The 21,059-nt window shown below is 38.6% G+C and overlaps 1 protein-coding gene across 9 annotated transcripts in view; it reads right to left on the reverse strand.

The window, feature by feature from the left end:
- The window catches only part of SYNE2 (spectrin repeat containing nuclear envelope protein 2), a 389,209-nt gene that overhangs the window by 165,433 nt on the left and 202,717 nt on the right, over window positions 1-21,059 (reverse strand). For all 9 annotated transcript variants that reach the window (XM_033187766.1, XM_033187774.1, XM_033187773.1 and 6 more), the window contains 6 exons: window positions 20,562-20,717; window positions 18,895-19,160; window positions 14,818-16,921; window positions 12,124-12,446; window positions 5,186-5,330; window positions 2,106-2,324 (listed from right to left, as the gene is read on the reverse strand). In XM_033187766.1, coding sequence (XP_033043657.1) covers window positions 2,106-2,324; window positions 5,186-5,330; window positions 12,124-12,446; window positions 14,818-16,921; window positions 18,895-19,160; window positions 20,562-20,717 — 3,213 coding nt within the window. The remainder of the gene's footprint in view (window positions 1-2,105; window positions 2,325-5,185; window positions 5,331-12,123; window positions 12,447-14,817; window positions 16,922-18,894; window positions 19,161-20,561; window positions 20,718-21,059) is intronic.

The following is a 21,059-nucleotide window of genomic DNA, read 5'->3' on the forward strand; positions in this document are numbered from 1 at the left end:
AACAGGGAAATAAAATTTTAGGGGGACACAAGTTCTATCAAAATTTAAATTTAGTTTTTAATTTGTAAACTTATAAACAGCCATTTAAGTTTTTTAAAAGTCTACTGATATAAACTGTTTATTTCATCAAGACTGGATTATTATGTTACTATAGAAGATGTGTTTAAAGCAGAAATTCACTTTGTCGTATATAAAAGCACCAACCATGCTAACAGAAGCTTACATGTATGGGCTGTTAGATGATGTAATTTTTATTGAATGGATAAAGGCTACATTAAAATCTTCTATCAATTTGATGTATGTAAATATCATGTAAGTTAACAGATTAATGGCTAGGCACCAGAGTCTAAGTTTGAATCCTCTACTATCCCTTGTGAATTTGAGCAAGTTACTCAGTCTCACCGTGTCTCATTTTCCTCATCTACAAAGTAAGGATAATAAAAATATCCTCACAGAATTCTTGAATAGTGCTCTGAACTATGCCTGCCACATAATAATTGCTCAATTTAGTAGTTGTTTTTATTATTGTTATTACAGGGAAGCATTTTTTTTGGCTTGTGTTATTCTGAAAAACATTTTGTTAGCAGATTTTGTCAAATGCTTATGTGAATAATTAGAAAGTTCTATATGAATGGAGTCTGAATAACACATAATTGCAAATGGGTATATAGCAATAATGTGATAAAATAAAAAGAGCAAAATCTTAGAATTAGCCTAGACCTGAATTTAAATAAGAGACGTCCCTCAACAAATATTTACTAATTGCCCACTAAGTGCAGGGCCCTAGCCAGGTTCCAAGGTTACAGCAGTGAGCAAGACAGCCCCAGCCGCAGCCCACAGGGGCTTACAGCTTAATCAATCTCTACCTGGGGACCTTGTGCCATTACTTAATCTGTCAATGCTTCAGTCTCCCCATCTATAAAATGGTGATAATATTTACTTCCCAGGGACAATGCAAAGATTCAGTAAGAACGGGTGTGAACTGCCTTCTCAGCACAGCATAGTAACTCAACAAATGGTACCATTACGGACAGGCAAGCACTGATGCCAGCAGCCCCAACCAAAAGTGTAATTTATAAAGTTTATTTTAACATTCAAGAGACTATTCACTAGTCAGTGCTCACCAGGACCACTGACATAATATTCATTTTTAAGGACAATAGTCATAAGCAAGATAATACGATAGTGCTAAACGTTTCATCCTAAGATAACTTTACGTTGTTTTTTGTTTGTTTGTTTGTTTGTTTTTGAGACAGGGTCTCGCTCTGTTGCCCAGGCTGGAATGCTAGAATACAGTGGCGTGATCATGGCTCACTACAGTCTTGACCTCTCATCAAGAGATCCTCCCACCTCAGCCTCCCAAGTAGCTGTGACTAGAGGCATGTGCCACCAGGCCCAGATTTTTAAAATTTTTTGTAGAGATGGGATTCACTCCATTGCCTGGGCTGTTCTAGAACTCCTGGGCTCAAGCAATTCTCCTGTCTCAGCCTCCCAAAGTGCTGGGATTACGTATGTGAGCCACTGCACCCAGCTATCTTTAATTTTCTAAATTAATTTTCTTTCTAAATATAGGTGATACCTAAATCCTGAACCAAGGCTAAATTAACATTTGTGATTGATACATATCATGCAGGTTTTGAGATCATTTTCAAAAAGAATATCATAACCTCACATATTTTTAGGTCCACATTTAACAATTACAGTTAATTTCCATAGCTAAAAATTATAGTTAATTTCAAAATTATTTGGTGATTATGCAAATTACCTAATTCTAACCTTCAGTATAATGTAGAGACAGTTATTTCCGAGAGGGGTTAAGTTATTTTCACAATAAAGACTGTAATGCTCAAACCAGCTAGTAGTCACTTATTAATAAAAATTATCTGCTACCAAAAAAAGGCACTACTATAAAAGAATCCAAATAAGTTATTGGAGGTTATCTTAATAAGGCCTGATATCTATAAACATTTATGTATCACGTATAAATGATGTGCACAAGTAGTATAGACTGACGACTCGTTTTATAGAAAAACAAGGTGAAAGTAATAAAACAATTTAAATAACACGTTAGAAACTACATGGTTTGTTGAAAATGAAGCACTCACTTCTTCACTGACAAATTTCCAATCCTGCTTCAGTTCTTCACACCACATCTCCCACTCTTGAGCAGCTTCCAGCAAACTCAGCCATTTCTCCCACAGAGCTGACACGATCTTGAGCAAACATATGCCATCATTTTCTGTGCACCTGAGTTTCAAGAGTCTAAGGATCTGTCGTAGTTTCATTAACTCTTCTTTGGTTGATGTAAGATTTGATACCAAGTCCTTAGGAAAGAAAAGAAAAAAAAATAAGAGGGACATACTGTTAGGTTTTTCCTGAAACTTACAAACTCTTTCAAATTCTGAACAATTAATTATTTCAATCTTCCATAAGTATTGCATGATCCACTTCTTATTCTTTTAGAAGTCAATTTAGACCAGATGAGAATTATGAGAATTATCTATGTATTATTGTATTCTGCATGAATTTGGGACCACAGGGACAAATAACGACCCATAAACCATTTTTTTCCAAGAAAGAAAGTACTTTCAAAAGCAAATATTTGCCAGATGCAGCAGCTCATGCCTGTAATCCCAGCACTTTGAGAGGCCAAGGTGGGCAGATTACGAGATCAGGAGATCGAAACCATCCTGGCCAAATGGTGAAATCCCATCTCTACTAAAAATACAAAAATTAGCTGGGCATGGTGGCATGCGCCTGTAGTCCCAGCTACTCAGGAGGCTGAGGCAGGAGAATTACCTGAACCTGGGAGGCAGAGGTTGCAGTGAGCTCAAATTGCACCACTGCACTTAGCCTGGGCAACAGAGTGAGACTCCGTCTAAAAGAAAAAAAAATAGAAATTCTATAAGAGGCTGGGCACAGTGGCTCATGCAGCACTTTGGGAGACTGAGGCAGGAGGATTGCTTGAGGCCAGGAATTCAAGACAGACTGGGCAACATCACAAGACCCTGTCTCTACAAAAAATTTAAAAATTAACCAGGGCCGGGCGCGGTGGCTCAAGCCTGTAATCCCAGCACTTTGGGAGGCTGAGACGGGCGGATCACGAGGTCAGGAGATCGAGACCATCCTGGCTAACACAGTGAAACCCCGTCTCTACTAAAAAATACAAAAAATTAGCCGGGCGAGGTGGTGGGTGCCTGTGGTCCCAGCTACTCAGGAGGCTGAGGCAGGAGAATGGCATGAACCCGGGAGGCGGAGGTTGCGGTGAGCTGAGATCCGGCCACTGTACTCCAGCCTGGGCGACAGAGCAAGACTCCGTCTCAAAAAAAAAAAAAAAAAATTAACCAGGCATGGTGGTGTATGCCTATAGCCCCAGCTACTTAGCTGGCTGGGGCGGGAGGATCCTTTGAGGCCAGGAGCTCAAGACTGTGATAAGCCATGGTTACAGCGTTGTACTACAGCCTGGGTGACAGAACAAGACTCTTTCCTATTAAAACAACAACAACAACAACAACAACAACAAAAAATCTAGAAGTACAATAGCCATCATTATCTGGGTTTCTCCTTTCAAAGTTTCAGTTACTTGTGATCAACAATGGTCCAAAAATATTTAAAAATATTTAAAAATTCCAGAAGGAAAAAATGTGTAGGATTTATTTGTATAAAATGTATGTTTTATTTGTATACAAATATATAAGTGCTATTCTGACTAGTGTGATGAAATCTCATGCCATCTCTCTCCATCCAACCTGGGATACGAATCTTCCCTTTGTCCAGCACATTCATGCTGTATATGTTCCCTGCCTACGAGTTATTCAGTAGCCTTCTTGGTGATCAGATCAACTGTTGTGGTATCAAATGCTTGTAGTAGTAGATGCATAGTAGCATCTACCAGATGAATAGTAGCCCAACGTTACCTCACTATGGCTGTATCATTTCATTTCATCACTTCATTTCATTACCTCACTTCATTTCAGCACCCAGGCACTGTATAGTCTCACGTCATCACAAGAAGGGTGAAAACAGTACAATGACATATTTTGAGAGAAAGGGACCACATTCACATAACTTTTATTACAGCATATTGTTATAATTACTCTGTTATTGTTGTTGACCTGACTGTACATAATTTATAAATTAAACTTTATCACAGGTATGTATAGGAAAAAAATTATAAACAGAGTTCAGTGGTATTCATAGTCTCAAGCATCCACTGGGTGTCTTGGAACATATCCCCCTGTGGATAAGGGGGGACTACTGTACATTTTGTTATTTTAACTTAAGTTTCACATTTCACTAATTAGTTCCTTTGCACAATACTTCCTATATCAACCACCAACACAATATTAAAAGGTTTTTCTTGGTTTGCTTTTGTTTTTGGTGAATGTTAACTATAGATGATTTAGAAAGTCCTCATCAAAATCCTAATAACATAATACCATAGATTCTAACAGATGAAAATAAGCAAAAGCTCAAATTGCTTTATAACAGTCTAATAAGTAACCAGAACTTAGAGCTTATGACAGTTGCAGTAAGCAATCAGTGGACAATAAGGCTCTGTCATGGATCCAGCAGCATCCCTCAAAGTCACATGAGAGGTGACGCTTTAGAAAAGCCATGAGTAAGGACAGGATGCTATTGGGGGATGACTGCCTGTGAACCTGATTAATTAAATCTCTCAGTATCATTGCTTCATTTCCTTCCTTCTGGCTTTTTAAGCTTCAATATATTACATAAGGCCAGGTACAGTGGCTCGTGCCTGTAATCCCAGCACTTTGAAGGGCCGAGGTTGGAGGATAGCTTGAAGTCAGGAGTTCAAGAGCAGCCTGGGCAACATAGTGAAATCCCGTCTCTACTGAAAATACAAAAATTAGTGGGGCATGGTAGCAGGCACTATAATCCCAGCTAGTTAGGAGGCTGAGGCAGGAGAATCAAATCACTTGAACCCGGGAGGTGGAAGCTGCAGTGAGTCAAGACTGCATGACTGCATTCCAGCCTGGGCAAGACTCTGTCTCAAATATACATATAACATTACCCTCTGGCTTTTGATTTGAGGAATATTCATGGGTATTTAACTCAGCGTGAATATTTCTATGGGTCATAACAGGGCCACATTCTCTGCTGTCTCTGCCAGTTTTGCAATTTTTTGCACACAGACTTAGTGGCTAATTGCCAATACTATTACCTTGCTCTGTTCCAAGCGCTCTAAAGCTTCTCTGTAAGACAGTGGCAACGAGGACATGGACTGTCCAAGAACTGTCTCCATTTTGCTGAGGTTACTGTAAATATCCTCTTCAAGTTTTCTATAGCATTTGTAATTCTCAAGACACCTAGTGAGTCACAGTTATAAAAAAAGTGGTATTAAATTTTATTTAACACAATACATTCAAAATTTTCCAGAAAAAATACTCCACACTTAATTTTTAAGAAAAGACATGACAACTTTCTTTTTTGCTAGCCAATGCATCTTCTAAGAAGGTTTTATTCCCAAAGGGACCTGCATATGGGTTTAAATGCAAACTTGAAAAGGAAGGAAGGGCTGTCCTCTAAACTGAAGATTTTTTTTCCTAAAGTTCACTTCAGTCAAATGAAAACTGCATTCTCAAACACACTGATGAGCTGTAAATTGGTTCAATTCTTGTGGAAAACCACTCAGTCTTAAAACTATTCCTATCTTTGACCCATTAACGTAGCTTCTGCAATTTACCTTAAGAACTGTATCCCAAACATATGGAACTTATCCTAAATCTTTTGCACAGTAAAACATCTTTATTCACTAGACTGTTAATTAAAACAGCACATATTGGAATACCCTTATCTAACAAAGGTATGATTAAGAAATTAAAACGATTCATTGTATACAATATTATAGAGTAATTACAATTACTTTTACAAAGTATTTGTTATAATCAAGAAAAGAACTGTTATAAAATTTTAAAATAAAGCTGGATATTTCATATATATAGCATATATATTTTAAAACACTATAAAATTATGCATACAAAAACAGACACAGGCTAAATCCTCCATTGAATGTAACTAAAAACTCTGGATCAAATTATTCTTAAAAAGCAACTCTTAAAACACATGAATAAATTGACAGGGAATTGGGGAGTCAAACTGTAAAATGGAAAGAAACAGAAATAGGCAAAGTTGTAGGACCAGTTTTTTGCCTTGAGGGCACCTGAGTTTCAGTTTTCTTTGATTCCTACTGAAAGGTGGGGGACAGACCATAAAGCTGGAAGTCAATCCCAGGATGAGTGTCTAATGGAAAACTCCCTCTGCATGAATATTTGTAAGACATATAACTAGAAAGGACCACTCTCTAAAGTAGAGAATTCCTAGAAATCAGTAAGAAAAAAACAACCAATAAAATTGGGTTAAGGCTTGAATAAGCATTTTACGGAAGAGAAAACATGAATGACCAATAAACATTCAAAAAAAGAGATCAAACTAATTAGCAGTAACAGAAGTGCAAATTAAAACCACGATGAAATATGTCTTCTTACTCATCAGATGGGCAAAAATTAAGTCTCACAATATCAAATGTTGGCAAGGATATGGGACAACTGGAATACTTATATGCTGCTGGTTTGAGTGGAAATTGGCAAAATCATTTGGCATTAAAAATTTAAGATGTCAGGCCAGGTGCGGTGGCACACGCCGATAATCCCAGCACCTTGGGAGGCCAAGGAGGGCCAATCACTTGAGGTCAGGAGTTCGAGACCAGCCTGGCCAACATGGTGAAACCCCGTCTCTACAAAAAAAATACAAAAATTAGCTGGGCATGGTGGCGTGTGCCAGTAGTTCCAACTATTTGGGAGGCTGAAGCAGGAGAATCGCTTGAACCCAGGAGGCAGAGGTTGCAGTGAGCTGAGATCGGGCCACTGCACTCCAGCCTGGGCAACAGAGCGAGACTCCATCTCAAAAAAAAAAAAAAAAAATTTTAAGATGTCCATAACCTCTTGTTCTGAATGATCACACTCCTAGATATTTACCCAAGGGAAGTTATTACACTTAAAAATTTTCCTAAGTAGTACTGTTTCTGAATGCAAAAACTGGAAGCAATCCAAATGTCCATCAATAGCTAAGTAAATAAATTTTACTAAGAACATGAATAAACCTCAGTCATAATGATGGGTTTGAAAAAATGAAGTGAGGTATGCAGGAGGGGCAAGATGACTGAACAGAAGCCTCTACTTATGATCATCCCACAGGAACACCAGAGTTGACACCTATCTCCATACAAAAGCAACTTCATAAAAAACAAAAATTACGTGACCAGTCACAGTGCCTAGTTTTAACTTCATATCTCTGAAAGAGGCATGGAAGAGGATAAAAAAGGTAGTCTTGAATTGCTGATACCACTACTCACCCATCCCCCAGCAGCAGCAGCATGGCAGGGAGAAAGAATCCTGTGCTTGGGGGAGGGAAAGCGCAGCAACTGGGGGACTTTGCATTAGAATGCAGTGCTGCCAACATAGGACAGAACTCAGCCAGCATGAAGCATTTAGACTAGCCCTAGCCAGAGGGCAACTGCCCATCCCAGTGGTTGAAACTAGAATTGCAGCAAGCCTCACCACCTCGGCCTAAAGTACTTTGGGGTCCTAAATAAACTTGAAAGGTTGTCGAGACCACAAAGACTGCAACTCCTAGGTAAGTCCTACTGCTGTGCTACAATCAGAGCCAGTGGACTTGCTGGGGCAAGCGATCAAGTGAGACACCAGCCAGGGCAGCTAAGGGAGTCCTTGGCATTACCTCTCCTCCAACCCCATGAACCACAGCTCACAGTTCCAAAAGAGACTCCTTCTTTCTACTTGAGGAGAGGAGAGGGAAGAGTAAAGAGGACTTTGTCTTGCAACTTGGATACCAGCTAAGTAGGACTGGGTACTGGGCAGAGTCATGAGGCCCCCATTCCAGGACCTAGCTCCTAGATGACATTTCCAGACACACCCTGGGCCAGAAGGGAACCCACTTCCTTGAAGGGAAGGACCCAGTCCTGGCAGGATTCATTGCCTGCTGACTAAAGAGCCCTAGGGCCCTGAATCATCAACAGTGGCAACCAGGTAGTACACACAGTGGGCTTTGGGTGAGACCGAGACATGCTGGCTTCAGGTGGGACTCAGCACCTTCACAACTGTGGTGGCTACCAGGAGAGGCCCTTTCTGCTTGAGAAAGCAGAGGAAAGAGTAAAGGAGACTGTCTTGAGCTTAGGTACCAGCTCAGCCACAGTGGGGAAGAGTACTAAGTGAGCTCTTGGAGTCTAGGTATTAGCTCTTGGACAGTATCTCTGGACCCAGCCTGGGCCAGAGGATAAAGCCCACTGCCCTGAACGGTGAGTCCAGGCCTGGCAGCATTCACAAGCCGACTGAAGATCCCTTGAGCCTTTAGTGAACATGAGCAGTACCCTGGCAGTACTTTCTGTGGGCCTGCAGTGGTGGTGGACATGGGGAAAGGGGAGACAAGATGTGAAGGATTTTGTCTTGTGGTTTGGGTGCCAGCTCAGCCACAGGAGCACACAGCACCAGGTAGATTCCTAAGGTTTCCAACTCCAGGCACTGGCTCCCAGACAGCATATCTGAACTCACCTAGGTGCGGGGCAACTTGCCACCCTTAAGGGAAGGACACAAGCCTGGCTGGCTTTATCACCTGTTGATTGTAGAGCCCTAGGGCCTTGAGCAAACATGGGCAATAGCCAGGTACTGTTTACAGAGGGCCTTGGACAAGGCCCAGTGCTGATGCTGTGCTGACTTCAGGTCTGATCCAGTGCACCCCCTGTAGTGGTTGCCACAAGGGTGCTTATTTCACCTCTACCCCAGCACTAGGCAGCTCAGCACACAGATTCTGTTTGTTTGGGAGAAAGTGAGGGAAAACAATAAGAGTCTCTGCCTCCTAATCCAGAGAATTCTTCCAGATCTTATACAAGACCATCAAGATGGTAGCTCTAGACTCTGCAAAAACCACAGCATTATTAGGCTTGGGGTATCCCGTAATGCAGATATGATTACCATGACCAAAAACTTAGATCGCAACACTCAAGTCTCTTAGAATACCTGGAAAGCCTGCCCAAGAAGGACAGGTACCAACAACCCCAGATTGTGACTAAAATAAATACCTGACTCTTCAATACCCAGACACTGACAAACATCCGCAGGCATCAAGACCATCCATGAAAAAATGACTTCACCAAACAAACTAAATAAGGCACCAGGAACCAATTTCAGAGAGAGAAATATGTGACCTTTCAGACAGAGAATTCAAAATAGCTGTTTTGAGGAAAATCAAAGAAATTCAAGATAACAGAGAAGGAATTCAAAATCCTATCAGATAAATTTAACAAAAGGATTGAAATAATCAGAAAGAATAAGCAAAATTCTGGGGTTGAAAACTGCAATGGACATACTGAGGAATGCATCAGAGTCTCTTACCAGCAGAATTGATCAAGCAGAAGAAAGAATTACTAAGCTTGAAGACAGGACAATTTGAAAATACACAGTCAGAGGAGATAAAAGAAAAAAGAATAGAAAAAAAAAAAAGCATGCCTACAAAATCTAGAAAATAGCCTCAAAAGGTGAATCCTTTAAGAGTTATTAGGCTGGACACAGTGGCTCACACCTGTAATCCCAACACTTTGGGTGGCAGAGGAGGGCAGATTACTTGAGGTCAGGAGTTCAAGACCAGCCTGGCCGACATGGGGAAACCCTGTCTCTACTGAAAATACAAAATATTAGCCAGTGTGGTGGCTTATGCCTGTAATTCCAGCTACCTGGGAGGCTGGGGCATGAGAATTGCTTGAACCTGGGAGGTTGCAATGAGCCAAGACTGTGCCATTGCACTCCAGCTTGGGTGACAGAGTGAGACTCTGTCTCAAAAGAGAAAAAAAGAGTTATTGGCCTTAAAGGGGAGATAGAGGGAGAGATAATGGGTTGAAAGTTTACTCAAAGAGTTTATTCAAAGAGATCATAACACAGAACTTCCTAAACCTATAGAAAGATATCAATAAATGGTTCTGGGAAAACTGGATTATCTATCTATATCTTCAACCAGAAAAATGAAACTAGACCCCCTATCTCTCATTATATACAAAACTAAAATCAAAATGGATTAAAGACTTAAATCTAAGACCTATGAAACTACTAAAAGAAAACATTGGGGAAAACTCTCTAGGACACCAGACTGGGCAAAGATTTCTTGAGTAATAATACCCCACAGGCATAGACAACCAAAGCAAAAATGTACAAATGGGATAACATCAACTTAAAAAGCTTTTGCACAGCAAAGGAAATAATCAACAAAGTGAAGAGACAACCCACAGAATGAGAGAAAATATTTGCAAACTACCCATCTGACAAGGGATTAATAACCAGAATATATAAGGAGCTCAAATAACTGTACAGGAAAAAAAGTAATAATCCAATTAAAAAATGGGCAAAAGATCTGGATAGACATTTCTCAAAAGAAGACATACAAATGGCAAACAGATATGGAGGTGTTCAGTATCAATGACCATCAGAGAAATGCAAATCAAAACTATAATGAGACATCATCTCACCCAGTTAAAATGGCTTTTAGCCAAAAGACAGGCAATAATAAATGCTGGCAGGGATGTGGAGAAAAGAGAACCTTCATATGCTGTTGGTGGTAATGTAAATTAGTACAACCACTATGGAGAACTATTTGGAGGATCCTAAAAAAAACTAAAAATAGAGCTACCATATGATCCTGGAATCCCACTGCTGTGTATATACCCAAAAGAAATCAGTATATTGAAGAGATATCTGCACTCCCATGTTTAGTGCAGCATTATTCACAATAGTCAAGGTTTGGAAGCAACCCAAGAGTCCATCAACACATGAGTGGATGAAGAAAATGTGGTATATATACACAAAGGAGTACTATTTAGCCATTAAAAAAAAAAACACCAAGATCCTGTTATTTGCAACAACAGAAATGGAACTGGAGGTCATTATGTTAAGTGAAATAAGCCAGGCACAGAAAGACAAATATCGCGTATTCCCACTTATTTGTGGGATATAATAATCAAAACAATTGAATTTGTGAACACAGAGAGCAGCAAGAATGGTTACCAGAGGCTGGGAAGGGTAGTGGGGGAGGTGGAAGGGAGATGGTAAATGGGTACAAAATAATAGAAAGAATGAATAAGCTCTAGTATTGATAGCACCACACAGTGACTACATTCAGTAATAATTTAGCTGTACATTTAAAAATAACTAAAAGAGTACAGTTAGATTGTTTGTAACACAAAAGATAAATGCTTGAAATGATGAATATCTCATCTACCCTGATGCAACTATTACACACTGATTACCTGTATCAAAATATTCCATATATGCCACAAATATATATACCTATATACTCACAAAAATTAAAAATTAAAGAAGTAACAGAAGAATGTACACACTAGGTATTAGCTTGAAATTGTGAAAACAGGACACACAAACACATAGTAAAAGTACAACTGGGAGTTCAAGACCAGCCTGACCAACACGGAGAAATCCCATCTCTACTAAAAATACAAAAAATTAGCCACACACGGGTGGTGCATGCCTGTAATCCCAACTACTCGGGAGGCTGAGGCAGGAGAATTGCTTGAACCCAGGAGGCGGAGGTTGCAGTGAGCCAAGATCGTGCCATTGCACTCCAGCCTGGGCAACAAAAGCGAAACTTTGTCTCAAAAAAAAAAAAAAGTACAACAATAGTCAGGAAAATGGTAAACAAAATTTAGGAGAAGGATGGTTATTTCTGAGAAGAGAGAGGAGCACACAAGAGAACTCAAATTAATGATGTACCTTTGGGTACAAAGATGTTAGTTTTATCATTATTACTTATACCATGCATATACTTTTATAAACACTCTGTTGTATGTACCCAATATTAAATAAGAAAAAAAAAAACCAGAAGAAATATAATATTTACCAGAGCTTTCTTTACATTGCAATTTTTTTCTACTTTACCATATTTTCCAAATTATCTCTAATGCATGTGTTAATGATAGAGAAAAAACCCTATATTTTATGTTCTTAAAACTATTAAAATATAGTTTAATTATATCTTAAAACGATCTCTTATGTTCTTAAAGGTTACCTTTAGAAGAGGACTTACCTTTCTGCCTCATTTTTCCGTGCTTTGAAAGCTTCCTTCATTGCTGAGTTTTTAGAAACTAGTTCCTGTAAAGTACACTGAAGTTGTAGTTTGGCTTCAGGGCTGGATATCATTCCCAGTTTCTCAGTGAGGTGCTGGATGTGTGCTATTGTGGATTCCAATTCCTCTTGTTTTCGAAGAGGCATTTCTAAAGATTCATCTGAATTGCCAACATCTACTCTGTAGGGTATAATGGTGGCTTCGAGGGAAGTGATGCTCTCCACTGCCCTGCTGACTGCTCCTTTATAGCGTGTTAGATTTTCATAAGCATCATTCAAGACATTCTAGTGAATAGGAGATAAAATGCTATGACAAAATTGTCAAACTTTTGGAATTTCTGTCATTCTTAAGTTTTTGTGGTGCATTCATAATACGTCCTTAAGTCTCATAAGAGTTAGCATTCTCATATTTACAGTGTGACAATATTACACTATTATTTAAAAGTGAATAACATTGCATTAAAAAAGTTGTTTCCAGGCTGGGCGCGGTGGCTCACACCTGTAATCCCAGCACTTTGGGAGGCTGAGGCAGGTGGATCACGAGGTCCGGAGTTCAAGACCAGCCTGGCCAATATGGTGAAACCCCGTCTCTACTAAAAATACAAAAATTAGCTGGGCATGGTGGCGCGCGCCTGTAGTCCCAGCTACTTGGTAGGCTGAGGCAGAAGAATTGCTTGAACTCAGGAGGCGGAGGTTGCAGTGAGCCAAGATAGTGTCACTGCACTCCAGCCTGGGTGACAGAACGAGACTCCGTCTCAAAACAAAACAAAACAAAATCAAAGTTGTTTCCACATTTAATAAGAAAAATAATCTAAGTTCAAAATAACATCTCAAGAATAATGTCTATTAATGTATCTTCCTGCTTTGGAACTCTTGTACTAGACTATGAATTAAATAAAACAATGAATTATGTTTAATGTATATAACCTTAATCAGTATTTGTAAACAAATGAAAAGGAAATGAAATCTCCAGATCTTTTAAGTTTTTAAACTAATTTCTCTGCCACTAACTTTAGTTTAGCTACATCATTGAATGAATGTCTCTAGACTTCAGTCATCTCATTGAAATAACAAACATAGTAGAAATAAATAAAGGTCCAGTTCAGTTCTAACGCTATTATTTTTGGGATTTGTGCACATTGTTTCCTGAAACTGTATTAAAATTCAAGTGGAGAAATACTCAAATTACTCATTTATTACAAAACTATTTAAGGAATATAACTTCATAATACTTTATATTTCCACAGCATTTACACCTATCAAAATATTCCAAATATAGTATCTCTTAATAACTCTTCAAATTAGAAAAGGGAGTTAATTTCCCCTTCTATAAATTTAATGTGATCAATCTGAAAACACTATGTACGGCATTATATTCAGCACAGTGTGAATTTCTTTTTTTTTTTTTTTTTTTTTTTTGAGACGGAGTCTTGCTCTGTCGCCCAGGCTAGAGTGCTGTGGCCAGATCTCAGCTCACTGCAAGCTCCGCCTCCCGGGCTCATGCCATTCTCCTGCCTCAGCCTCCCGAGTAGCTGGGACTACAGGCGCCCGCCACCTCGCCCGGCTATTTCAATGATGCCTAAGATATCCTATCAAAAGGAAGGGAATGGAGTGTGTTGGAGTCACTTTCCAACACAGGTGAGCAAATAATCACAACTTACTCAACTCTGCTGCTATAGCATGAAAACAAATACAGTCAATACAAAAACAAATGGCTATATTCCAATAAAACTTTATTTATAAAAACCAGGCATTGTGGGAAGGATTTGGCCCATGAGCCTGAATGTGATGTTCCCTGCTCTGGTTCTGTTACTGTTCTCAGGACTCTAAGAAAAACCTTCATGTTTCTAAACTTCGATTTCCTTATTTTTCAACACAGCTAATAATAGCACCCATCTCACAGAGTTGCTATGAAAATTCAACATGAAATTTTTAGCACAGTGCCTCCAACACTGTAAGTTCTACATAAATGTTAGTTATTATTTGGTGTTCTTCCCTCTACACTGTAATTCTTCCATTATATCTTACTACCTCTAAAAACAAAACAGAAAACAAATTTTAAAAAATGTTCTGAGCTCAATAGAGACTACGAGGAAAACAGAAATAAAGGAGTCAGAATTGTCCTTTTCTAAACTAGAAGGCAGTGCATTTAGATGCAGTATGAGTCAGGATTCAAACCAGTTCACTGTAATTTTTGAAAATGGCTATCTTTCTGTAGAGAATTTCCATGTAGAACCTATAGCTTCTTTAGAACTACAGACATTAGCAAAACAGAAAATCACAAAATAAAAATAGATGCACTAACTGCCCAATTTTATTTTATTTTACTTATTTATTTTTTTTGAGACAGAGTCTCACTTGGTCACCCAGGCTGGAGTGCAGTGGCAGGATCTTGACTCACTTCCGCCACCCTGGTTCAAGTGATTCTTGTACTTCAGCCTCCCGAGTAGCTGGGATTACAAGCATGTGCCACCATACCCAGCTAATTTTTTGTGTGTTTTTTTGTATTTTTAGTAGAGATGCAGTTTTGCCATGTTGGCCAGGCTGGTCTCTACCTGGCCTCAAGTGATCTGCCAGCCTTGGTCTCCCAAAATGCTGGTATTACAGGCGTGAGCTCCCGCACCCGGCCACTAACTGCCCAATTTGTAAAACTTACTGTGCGCAAATCAATGCTTGTGTTAAGTTGCATCTGAAGATCTTCAAACTCACGTAGTTTTGTCTCCACATCACTCGCTTCAGAAGAGTTTTCTTCTTCTCTTTGCTTATCAATAGCAGTCACAGCTTTAATACTGCACATTTCTGTCCAAACTTGCTCGTGAAATGCTTCACAATTGTCCTTTTCATTTTGAATATGTTTAATTTCCAAATTTATAAGTAAAGGCTGCTGCAATTGAGATTTTATCTGATTTAAAACATGTAAGGAAGTTTCTAGTTTGTCCTGAAAATTCTTTTCATCCAATTCTTTTGGTGAGAGCTCTAATACCATGTTTTGGAGAACTTTGTATAACTTATCATTTTCTTCAGCATACAGCTTTATTTGTAGTATTTCTTTCTCTTTGAATGAGTCATCAAAGACCTTATTTTCATTTAATTTCTTTATTATCTCATCACATAAACACTTGGCTTTCTCAATTCTCTGACTTAAAATTTGGGCATTGAGCAATCTGCTTTCTGGAGAGCTATCAGGAGCTTTTAGTACTACTTCAGTCATTTTCTTAATTTGCAAATCAATAGCTCTCATTTTACTTAGTAATGCCTGATATTTGCCATGTTCTTCCTCAAATGTGTCCAACTGCTTAATTTTTTCTTCAAGTTCCTTTTCTTTTTCAAATACTTGGGTTTGTAATTGGTCAAGTTGTGAAAAATCCCAGTTTAGTCCAAAATAGTCAAACACTTTTTTAAGTTTCAATACCTGTAAGATGCAACACTTAATAGCGGTAAGTCTGTCTTTAAGATTATAGATCTCCTCTTTAACACCTTTATTTACTTCTTGATTAAGTAGTAGTTCATTGTGCTGTATACTGTCAACCTCCTCCTGAAGCGCTGACGTTTTTTCACGGAATTCTCTGCAAAACTTTATCTTGTGTTCTACTTCATTACATTTATTCTGAATTAATCTTTGTATTCTGTTGGTCCTAATCTCAAGGTTTTTCAACTGATCATCCAGAAATAATCTTTCAAACACATTAAGTTCCTCATAGATGTTTGTTAGTTCCTGAAGATGTGTTGAGATTCCACTGTCAATTTCTTGCAATTCTTTCTGAGATGCCTCCAAAGTAACATGGTGATGTTTTAGTTCAGCTTCCGTGGCAGTTGTCTCCACCCTGGGAATTATCAGTGCTTCACTTTCTTGAACCATAAGTTGCAACTTCCTTATGATTGCAAAAAAATTGCTTCTTTCTTCCAACTTAAATTCTAATTGCTGTGATCTTCGAGTTGATTTTAAAACCAGCATTTGGTATTGATTCCGTAAGTCCTCTAGGGTATTATTTAAATCACTGCCCTCATAGGTTGTAAGGCTAGGAACCTTATCTTTGACCTCTTCAGCCAACGATTCCACAGACTGCTGCCTAGCTAGAATGCCATCATGTGTCACTTTGCACTTTCTGATCTGTGAAAGAATGTCATCTGGAAGAAGGGAAATGGAGGGAATAAGTTCGCCCAACAAATTCTTGGCCCATAAGATAGTCTCTTTCATCTTGTTCCTTTTGTCACACTTCTTAATCTGATTTTCTGCTTCTAAGTGTAACGGCTCCAGTGTTTCCCATTGTTTCTTCAAGTTATTTATTCCATCCTCCAAAATCTTCTTTTCTTTTTCTCCCCAAATCCTCTTCATCTGAAGTTCAGCTTGCCCCTTTAAAACAGAAAATCCATGCTTGGTAGCCTGGAGGTCAGTGGTCAAGGCAATCATGCTTTGGTTCAATGCCTGTTCTTCTGGAGACTTCAGCCTTAAGTGTAGATGTTGCTGCTGTTGTTGCAGAGAAATCTCAATGTCCCGTATCTTATTCACGAGGGTTGTAAATTCATCATACTCCAGTACCTGCTGAGAATACTTCTTTTGAATCTGTTGTTCCATTTGTTCCCAACCATGTTCAAGTTGCTTAATCTGGCTTTCTAACAATTTCTTATCCATGTCAGTCACATGGTTTGATAAATTCTCCCATTTGATTTTCAAGTTGCCTAAAGAATCTTTCTCTTTTTCTATGGATGCTATGAATTTTTTTATTTTGTCCAGATACGTTACACTGTCCAGTGGTCCTCTAGAAAAAGAATAAAAATAGAGCTTGTTAATATTTAATGCTTATTCTACATTAAAATATGGATAAATATCATTAGAAGAAATTAATTCTGCTCTAAATTCACAGAAAAAATTAGGCTGTCTGTAAAAATAATCTATCCTTAAAATAAAAATCAGAATCTTGTTTACTGTGGCTTTCACTTGGTGTAGAAAACTCTCTTATAAAATGAGTATCTTGGCTTTTACTTTGAGTGAAAAAAAAAAAAAGAAAGAAAATGAGTATCCTAAAAATGAATAGCCACAGGAAAAAAATGAAGAGTGAAGGGAAGAACGTACATAAAAATATTCTGTAAACTGTAAAGTATTTGTATAAAGGTTAGTCTAGGACTGAGAGATATTACCATAATATCCAACTCCCTTGTCATCTTTCTAACAAAGGGAAAGATACTGAAGAAAAAGTTGTAATCATCAAGCTAACCTAAAATTGTTTCCTCAAGGGCTATTACTGAAAGTAAACCGCAATTAAATGCAAGTATAAACTAAACTTTTTTTTTTTTTTTGGAGACGGAGTCTCGCTCTGTTGCCCAGGCTGGAGTGCAGTGGCCGGATCTCAGCTCACTGCAAGCTCCACCTCCGGGGTTTACGCCATTCTCCTGCCTCAGCCTCCCAAGTAGCTGGGACTACAGGCGCCCGCCACCTCGCCCGGCTAGTTTTTTGTATTTTTTTTAGTAGAGACGGGGTTTCACCGTGTTAGCCAGGATGGTCTCGACCTCCTGACCTCGTGATCCACCCATCTCGGCCTCCCAAAGTGCTGGGATTACAGGCTTGAGCCACTGCGCCCGGCCTTTTTTGAGACAGAGTCTCACTCTGTCACCCAGGCTGGAATGCAGTGGTGTGATCTTGGCTCACTGCAACCTCTAACCTCCCAGGTTCAAGAGATTCTCCTGCCTCAGCCTCCCGAGTAGCTAGAATTACGGGTGTGTGCCTGGCTAATTTTTTTGGTATTTTTAGTAGAAACAGGGTTTCACCATGTTAGCCAAGCTGGTCTCGAATTCCTGACCTTAAGTGATCCACCTGCCTCAGCCTCCCAAAGTGCTGGGATTACAGGTGTGACCAACCACATCTGGCCTAAAATAAATTTTTTAATAATGAGAAAATATTTACATATGAAGACTAAATTTAATGCCATTTGCCATCATTTTCAAAGCCAAAAGGAGTGCATATATTTTAAAAGAAACCATTCCAATACATATATATTCAATATATACCAAACTATTTAACTAATTATGCTGATACTAAACAATTACATATGTTTCTCTCCCCTGCCCACATGGTTTAGAATTCTTGACAAAAATAATAGTGAATTCCATAGAACATAAATCTATTTTGTAGATATTTATAGCATGAATTGTTTCATCAATTACTTTGTAAAACATATTCAATGATTTAAATTATTTTTTGCATGAAACCCACAGTTTCCTCAAATGGCTTCTGCTATGGTGTGAATGTGTATCCCTTAAAATTCACATTTTGAAACCTAATCACCAACGTAATAGCACTAAGAGTTAGGAACTTTAAGGAGTGATTAGGTCATGAGGGTGGAGCCCTTATGAATAGGAGTAGAGCCCTTATAAAAGAGACTCCAGAGAGCTGCACGGCTTCTGCTCCCATGTGAGGACAGAGCTAAGATGTGCCATCTGTGAACTGGCAGGCCCTCGTCAGATGCTGAATCTTCTGCTGCCTTGATCTTGGACTTCCCACCCTCCAAGGCAGTAAGAAATGATTTTCTGCTTTTTTATAAGCCACTTAGTCTGCAGTATTTTGTTACAGCAGCCCAAACAAAGACAGCATCCACATGAAATAAATTTCCATACTGTGGTTTTAAAATCGTAATATCCTTTCACAAAATAAACTCTTAAAACCCTGGGCCTGTCCAAGGTGGCAGATGGTTGTGCTTGAATAAAAAGAATACAAGTCCTAAATGTTTACACTTACACTTTTAGACTTTCCTTGTCCGTCAACAAGGCTTTCACTGAGGATTCAACTGCAGCGAGGTGTTCCTGAAAATCTCTGAGGAGACAATATTGGCTTTCTTTGTTTTTCTTCAAAGTAATAAGTGCCTGAAGCAAACTGTCCAAGTGCTGTGCCGAATATCCTATATTGTGAAGAACCAAGGCCCCAGTTTCTGTTTTGTTAAGACATTCCATTTGTTCCAGTGGCTTAATGGCTGCTTTCTTTGCTTCCAACTGGGTATATAATTCCTAAAAATAAGTCAAACAGATCAGTCAATAAACACTCACTTATTTATGCATTAATTCATTCATCTGCTTTCCTCTTTGAGATAACACACTCTATCTCAAGAAGAGGGTAACTCATTTGCACACAGGGTAACTAAAGTTGTAACCTTTAAAAATTATTGTTATTTTGTCACTCAGGCTGGAGTGCAGGGTGTAGTCATAGCTCACTGTAACCTAAAATTCCTGGGCTCAGGTCTCCCACCTCACCCTACCACGTAGCTAGGACTACAGGTGCATGTCACCACACCCAGATAATTTTTTTATTTTTATTTTTGTGGAGCCAAGAATCTTGCTATATTGCCCAGGCTGGTCTTGAACTCCTGGCCTCAAACAGTCTTCCTAGCTCAGCCTCCCAAAGGACTGGGATGACAGGCATGAACCACCATATCCTTAATATTTAAAAGGTTTTTCTTCCCAAGAATCACGTTAAAATCTAGTCTAAAATTCACCATGGGTCCAGCATTTAATGTCAATTAGATCTTAAAGAGTTCTGCAATATCTAAAGGGAGATTCATCTTAATTTTATTATTTACATACATCACCCATGTTTCCTATTTTAGATGTGTGTTAATTGCATGGATCGTTTATAGTTTGCTTCTTTTTTTTTTTAGAGACAGGATCTCGCTCCATCATCTAGGCTGGAATGCAGTGCCACAATCTCACCTCACTGCAATCTTGAACTCCTGGGTTCAAATGATCCTCCTGTCTCAGCCTCCTGAGTAGCTGAAACTACAGGCACACACCATCTTGCCTAAATAATTTTTGTATTTTTTTGATAGAGATGGGGTATCACAATGTTGCCCAGGCTAGTCTCCAACTCCTAGACTCAGGCAATCCTCCCGCCTCAGCCTCCCAAAGTGCTGGGATAACAGACATGAGCCACCATGTCTGGCTGCAGTTTCACTTTTTAAAATATGGCCATGTATTGGATTTTTAGATTACTTTACATAGCTGGAAGCACATAAATACATAAACGTAACTATGTAAACACAGATGTAAAAACAAAGGAGGAGGAACCTCATTGCACTGATTGTTAGGAAAAATACATTTGTCAGAATCAGAAGAATATATACTTGTAAGAAAAGGAATGATGGCAAGTCAAAATCTCCAAATTTTGTCACTGAGTTTTTAGGAACTTTTTGAAACAGAAAGAAGACTAATGTTCATTAAACTCTTCTACTTTCTAAATGGAAAGATTTATACAACTTACTTAGTACATAATTATATAGTTACCAAATTGATCATCAGGCAAAGGTTAAATAAGACTTTTCACTCTGTACAAGCAAGTTTTTGGCAATTAAAATATATTGTATTGCACTGGATAAATGATGCAATCATGTTGTCAGTGTTTTTATGTTTCCATACCTCTATCTCTTCTAATTGTTCATTTCTTAACATAATATCTAATTCTAAAGGTTGATTTTGCAGCTCATTGACTTTCTGCTCATCTTCAGTGTTTTTCATGCTTTCTTGAGCATTGAGAGAAAGTTGTTTTGACATAATCGTTTCCACAGCTGAATCCTGAAATATATAAAAAGATTAACTGCTGAATCGTCTACTTTCCAAATAAATACCGTTTATTTTTCTCTATGAAAACATTCCAGTTTCTTCTGTTTACTTGGATTTATAGACTTAAAAAGTATATTTGGGCACTATGAAATGTGATTTTTCCATATAATAATGCCTATGTTGGTATTACCCCAAGATGAAACCTTTTTTGATAAAGTAGTATAGGATATAGCATTGCTCAATTGTATACTGAAGCAAAATCTATAGTCTTAAAGACAGAAAAAAGATATTTTTTAAAAACCCAAAAGTGTATGCTTTAGTGTTCACCAGGATACAGTGAGCAGGGCAAATAAT

This window comes from Trachypithecus francoisi, unplaced genomic scaffold (genome assembly GCF_009764315.1).
Source record: "Trachypithecus francoisi isolate TF-2019V2 unplaced genomic scaffold, Tfra_2.0 Lachesis_group3, whole genome shotgun sequence".
Taxonomy (NCBI): Eukaryota; Metazoa; Chordata; class Mammalia; order Primates; family Cercopithecidae; genus Trachypithecus; species Trachypithecus francoisi.